Source organism: Crinia signifera, chromosome 11, assembly GCF_055691185.1.
Source record: "Crinia signifera chromosome 11, ASM5569118v1, whole genome shotgun sequence".
Taxonomy (NCBI): Eukaryota; Metazoa; Chordata; class Amphibia; order Anura; family Myobatrachidae; genus Crinia; species Crinia signifera.
Genome location: NC_139227.1, coordinates 123607933 through 123614659, shown reverse-complemented (window position 1 = coordinate 123614659; position 6727 = coordinate 123607933). Strand labels below are relative to the sequence as shown.

The 6727-nt window shown below is 45.9% G+C and overlaps 1 protein-coding gene across 2 annotated transcripts; it reads right to left on the bottom strand.

Annotated features, from left to right (window-relative positions):
* Window positions 1–437: 437 nt before the first annotated feature.
* On the bottom strand, window positions 438–6337 carry LOC146045662 (protein MANBAL-like). Of its 2 annotated transcripts, none has more exons than XM_083164657.1 (3): window positions 6206–6337; window positions 5396–5572; window positions 438–828 (listed from the first exon to the last, which is right to left on the bottom strand). In XM_083164657.1, exons 2-3 carry the CDS (start codon window positions 5552–5554, stop codon window positions 721–723), a joined length of 267 nt encoding a protein of 88 aa, XP_083020783.1. In that variant the 5' UTR covers window positions 5555–5572; window positions 6206–6337; the 3' UTR covers window positions 438–720. The 2 variants fall into 2 exon arrangements, with proteins under 2 accessions (XP_083020783.1, XP_083020784.1); XM_083164658.1 differs by having other exon boundaries at window positions 5405–5572.
* Between the last annotated feature and the right edge of the window lie 390 nt (window positions 6338–6727).

Here is a 6727-nt window from a genome sequence, read left to right as displayed (position 1 = left end):
GCCGCAGATTGACAATCCATTGCCGTTTTCGCAGCCACGCCCCCTTTGCGCCAATCGGCAGGCGGGACATTGAATCCTGCCTGTTGTTCGGCTGTCGGGCTGACCTCAAACGGGCCAGCATCATGGCTGTCAGGAGGGATCGACAGCTGTGATCCTAGATTAAATACCCCACCTAACAATCCTAACTTCCCCCTGGCACTTCATGTGTCCGGAATAAAGGAGGCCGCGGAACATCAGACGGAGGATGAGTGTTCATCCCGTATAATAAAAATACTTTATCCCTTAAACAAATTTCAATGGTGTTGGTCTAACAATGTTTCAGCCATGTATAGGGTGACAAAATGGGATTTAGCTAGAAAATAATATAATATAACAGACTGAAGTTGCTATACAATACATCAGTGCAGATTGTGATTGTGCGGACGGAATACGGATAATAAGAAGAAATGAGTGTTTATTCTTGTCCGATCGCTACATCACAGACTATTCCATTCCATGCATTATCTAACGAGAATACAGTAATAATATTCACTGCACAATACAACGGCTGCAAACCCAGGGTTTCATGTCAATAATGGCGTATAAAACATTATTCATCACAGCACAAGTGTCCGATACACAGGTTAGAGGTGTAACCAAGCCAGCAGCACTGCGTGGTCCTATACTGCTCATCAGTGTAGGAGAGGCTTCGTTACTGAGGCTGGGGTGCCGGCTTCCCTTTCACCTCTTCTTCTTGGTCTCTTTCTTTGGCTTTTTCCCGACTGAAGCAGCAGCTACTTTGGGCTTGCGCAGGACCTCCGTCGTCTTAACCTCGGCAGAGTCTGAGTCCTGGGGAGTAGAGGGAAGGGATGGATGTTTAGGAGAGCCACCAAACAGGTACCAGAACCTCCACACAGATGTTACCCACAATCACCTCCCAGCAGCACCAGTAGCCCACAGAGGCACTGACCAGGTATAGATCAGTTGGTCGACAGGCATTAGGTCGACATGGGGTTTTTCAATTATTATTTTTTTAACACGAATGTCGACATGGACACAGGATAACGTGCACTGTGTTCGCTCACCATGCTCAGCACACTATTTTATTCTCCCACCATGCCCTAGTGGATGGTTGGGCATGAAATACCGCCTGTCGGCTCAAAAGACAGTGAAAAACCCCATATCGACTTTTTGACTGTTGACTTAATGCTTGTGTCAACCTTGTGGCCTGTCGACCGTATGCTTGTCAACCTAATGACCGTATCCCTACTGATCTACCCGTCACCAAGGAACTATCACATCAGGCAAACAGGGAGATTTATCAAACCTTGGGAAGATAAAGTAACAACCAGGCTCTAATTGTCATTTTTCATACATAGGTGGGTATTTATCATAGCATGAAGAGAGATAATGTACTAACCAATCAGCTGTCATTTTCTAGGTTGTGTTTAAAAAACTAGTTAGATAAAGCAATAGCCAATCAGCTTCTCTCTCCAAGGGCCAAATTTAAAAAGCTTTAAACATTGATAAAGTGGTAAACAAACAGCCAATCAGCTCTCACCTGTAATTTTTAAAACCCAGCCTGTAACAAGGCAGCTAGGAGCTGATAGGCTGCTTGTTTATCACTATTTTAGCACTTTTGGCCCCAAGCCTTGATAAATACCCACCTAAGCCTGTAAAATGACAGAAGCAAATTGGTTAGTGCATTTTCTCTCCACAACTTGGTACATATCCCCCAAAGAGGCTTACTCACCATGATGGCTTTGTGGTAAAGTGATCAGCATCAATGACTCACACCGCTGAGGCCACCAGTTAAATCCCTCGACCAAGGCTATATTGGTGCAGAGTTTGTATGTTCTCTATGTGTTTGAGTGGGTTTGCTTTCTCACACAGAGAACATACCGGTAGGTTGCTTAGATCCTTCGGGAGGGACGTTAGGAATTACCCCATTGTTATGTGGGAATATAAATCACATAGACGTCCTGGGAGCCAGTCATTTACGTACAACTACCCCCGAGGCTGCGCGTGTGGCGAATCGCTGCGCACTCCCTTCCTGTGGAGCCCCAAGCAATAATCCAGGTTATGTAAGACTTCAGGACTAGTCCCAACCTGACAGTAACATCGCACTTGGCAATCAGCCCGGAAGCTGCAGCTTCACACGGCTAACCCTTAGCATGATCTCTGGAAATATCGGCCATCGATGGATGGAATTGAATAGCGACAGGGCAGATCATCTTCCGGGAGAGAAATACACATCGAATCGTCCCCTGGAGATAGTTAGCTCCATGGGGACAGGGACTGCTGGGACTAAATATCCTCTGTAAAGCACTGCATAATGTGCGCTGGATAAATAGCTATTGCCATACAAGACTGTACTGGACAGATGTATGAAGCAGTGAGAAGGGAGGCAATGGAGAAGTTGCCCATGGCAACCAATCAGCTGCTCTGTTTAATTATATACTATGTAAATTAGAGATGTTAATTCAGTGCCGATTGGTTGCCATGGGCCACTCCTCCTCTGGGTCACTTCTCTCCCTTATCACTGCTTCATACATCTACCTCAGAGTGTACCAGTTCCCTATCTAAGTACCCGATGTACAGGATCTATGTGGCGGAGCAAAGAGCGATAATCGACAGAAATCACCATGCGCACATTCTAAAGTACCTTTATGATGCTCTCAGCAAAATTCCTCACACAGAGTGACCGTCAGGAAGCAACCGTTTTGGGGAGGTGTCAGGGGTGTTGGCTAAGACTCAGACATGTCATGGCCGTTTCCGAGGCGTGTAACAGCCTTCAGCTGCGATCATTTAAGTAGATAAACATGGCACCAGCGTCGCTACTGCTGCGGCGAGTCTGCGTGACCACAGACTCACTCAGGGAGACAACGTTCCTCACAATGCGGCCTAGTGCTGTGTACACACTTGTACAATCTGCATGAGATCCAGATGAGATTTTGACTATGTATACAATTCAGACTATGTATACAATTCAGACTATACAGTGCAGATCTGCACTATATAGTCTATGCAGCCAAGACTTTCTGCATGACATCCAGATGAGATTTTGACTATATAGTCAAAATCTCATCTGGCTCTCATGCAGATTGTACAAGTGTGTACACACCATAGGTGTGTGCAGCGGACCATATTTTAAAGGACAATTGATAAAGCTATAGATCTATATTATAAATAAATAATCCTTAAGTACCACCAGTGAACACTAGAGCCCACTCTACGGACTAAATTACTCCTTTGTGTGCTAAAAGTTTTTTTTTTTAAGTAATTTTTGCAGGGACACAGATCTGGTTCAAACTTGCTGGATATAGAGAGAGGGAACTGAAGACAGATTGGAGGTAGGAGCAGATGGGAAGCGGTCATCTATTAGAATGAACTTAGGTCTACAGTCATTAGGTCGACCCCACTAGGTCGACTGGCAGGAAGGTCGACCTGACTTAAGGTCGACATGGGCCAAGGTCGACATGACTTAAGGTCGAATTTGCATAAAGGTCGACATGAGGAAGGTCGACTGGTCATAAGGTCGACATGGGTTTTTCACTGTTTTTTTGAGCCGACATGTGCCGACAGGCGGTATTTCATGCCCTACCATCCACTAGGGCGCGGTGGGAGAATAAAATAGTGTGCCGAGCGCAGCGAGGCACCGTGCCCGAAGCATAGCGAGCGATGCGAGGGTCCGATTCTCATTGCCAACTGTGTCCATGTCGACGGTGTTGACATTCGGATAAAAAAACAGTGAAAAACCCATGTCAACCTTATGACCAGTCGACCTTCCTCATGTCGACCTTTATGCAAATTCAACCTTAAGTCATGTCGACCTTGGCCCATGTCGACCTTAACTCAGGTCGACCTTCCTGCCAGTCGACCTAGTGGGGTCGACCTAATGACTGTAGACCTAAGTTCATTCTGACAGATGTACCGATTCCGAGCAGATAGAGACATGGCGTGGGGTAGAGGGTTTGTGAACTAAAAACTGTCACAGCTCAAAGTGCATTGCAGAAGCCGTCATTTTAATGGGCTTTTGACTAGTTAAAAATAAAAACATTACTATGGAATTATTGGATTTATAAATTCACTGGATTTGAATAGTTTAAATTATTTAAAAAACACACACACACACACACACACACCAAACAAACAAATCCTGTAAATAAAGGAACAGTCTAAAACTAGACTTGTTTCATATGAGGAAAAAAAAAATTGCTAAATAAAAATCAGACTTCCCATAGCAGAATTAAAAAAAATGTAAAAGCATCAGACAAATTTGAGATTGTCGATCGATCGCTCGTACAGCCAACAAGCGATGTATCATGTGTACAGCAGATATGGCTGATGTGGATATATCGGTACACCTGCCTGTGTGTATCGGTGACCAAATGAATCTACCTACAAAAACCATCGAATATGAGGTCAAAAGCGGGCAGGCATATTCAAATGGGTGTGCTGGCCAGACAAATCAGCAGACGATTGGTTGAGTGTGTTTCCACAATATTTGTACATAAACCTATTAGATCCGCATGACAAGTATGTAGTCAGTGCTACAGGCTCGAAAATAACCATCGTTAATGACATCAGAGTTCCCGCTAGGCTGTTTTAGCGGGGCGCTGCGCCCTGCCCGATTTTTAAAGGGCAAAATGCACCCTGCCCCTCTAGCAGCGCCCCGCTAAAAGAGCCTGGTGCCTGGCCTGACGGTGTGCACGGGGAAGCCCAGCGCCACCGTAGACGGCGATGCCCCGGCAGCACAGCAACTTCGGCGGGGCAGGGCCCGCCCCCTTTAGTAACGGCGGCGGCCGGCCCCCTTTAGTGACAGCACCGGCCAGGCCCGCCCATTTTCATGACGTCCCAGCCCAGGCACGCCCCTCTACATGACATTGTGGCCCAGGCACGCCCCTTTTGTGATGTCAGCAGCCCGGGACCGCCCACAACTGTGAGGGTCGGCGGGCCCGGTCCGCCCCCCTTGCTCTGCCCCCATGCAGCGGCGCCCTGCCCGCACAAAATCCTAGAGTGAACACTAGACATTATTGTGCATATCGTCTACTGTATATGCACTCTATCATTAACCCTTAGAGTGCCAATTATTCTTTTTAAAATAGGTGTGAAAATTGCCAAGCAAACATTGTTATTCATCATAATGACCGGTAATGTCACCTTATATAGGAAATATCTTTTTTTTACCCAACATTTTCTTATTTGAATTTATAAAACAAATGTGAGCGATGCCGGCATTTTTACAGCCTATTTTGCTCATCTCTCACAGAGACGTTGGCACTCAAAAGGGATAACGATGTGTGCTCTGGCAGATCATTAGCGATGTCCTACGTCTTCTGTACATGCAGAGACCCCAATTAATATCATCAATTTTTTTAAGTAACAAAATTCTCAGCAGGTGAAGCTAGGTCACCTCTTTTACCATGTCCTGTGATTTGCCCCCAGGGAATATAACAGCCAGAATGCAAATGAGCTGAAAGATTGCTCCGCAGAAAAGTCCATAACGGAGTAAGGTCTCTAGGAAGGTTGGCTCAGGAATGTCTGGGGGCGAGAGATCCAGGGGCTCTGGCATGGTGCTAGGAACAACCACCTGCAAGAGAACAAGGAAAGACACCAATTATTGAGAAGTCATTCTGCAATCCAGATCATGTAGACAATATGGTTTGTTAGTTAAGGGGCTCACACACTAGATCAGCGCTAGATAGAGATCGTCTGGGCGATTATAGATTTATCCAGCATGCTATATGTACGGTGCTGCGCATCACTTGTGGTGCCTTATAAATAAAAATATAATAAGATTAATTGGCGAGCGATAGCGGCGATATCGCCTGTACCGCCATCTCTTCTTCTACCTACAATTTTGGTGATGCTGCTTATTTGGGTATGATGACCGCTGATGCAGCAATATGTACATACAGTAGCCATATCTTACGGGTCTGTCCTGGCATTTGTACCTTGTATTCTACATACTGTTGCTATTTATGTACCGTGCCAGGCGCTGCAGAACCCCTACAGCGCCACATAAAGGATACATTCAGCCAAAATATAAGGGCACCACTGTGCCATAATGATAATAATAATCCAGCAGTGAGCTTCCAATGGACACCCCTAGCCAATGTGATGGACAATGAACGAGAGAGCAGGCACTGGTAGGAAGCTAAAGGAGGGTGACTGGCAGCACGCCCTGGTACATCGGGCACAGCAGGCTATGGCCGCCACTTACCCTGCCTGAGAGCAGAGAGACCAGATTGCAGTCGGTGCTCTGCAGCCTGACCTGAGCAGCCAGCCGGTAACTCACATGACCCGGAAGTGAGCCTGCTGGACGTTACACATTCAGCTTACAGGGCTGATTGGCATTCAGGGCTGATCCCGCCCTAATGCCTATTGAGAACCAATCGTATTACGAATAGGATGATGGGCAGTGCATCTTGCCTATAGCACAGCATTTGAAGAAACCCAATCGTCAGGAAGTGCTAGTTTGATAGACGTTGAAAAAAGCCAATCACATCATCACAATTATAGCTGTAGCAGCACTCATAGCCTAGGGGAGATTTATCAAAGCTTGGAGAGAGGTAAAGTGGAGACAGGTACAGTCAGTCAGTACCATCCAATCAGATCCTAGCTGTCATTTTACAGACTGTATTTAACAGTAACAGATTGGTTGGAGCTTTATCCTTTCTCCAAACTTTGATAAATCTCCCCCATAGTCACTGATTTATGCTTAAAGAAACTGTGTGTATAACTT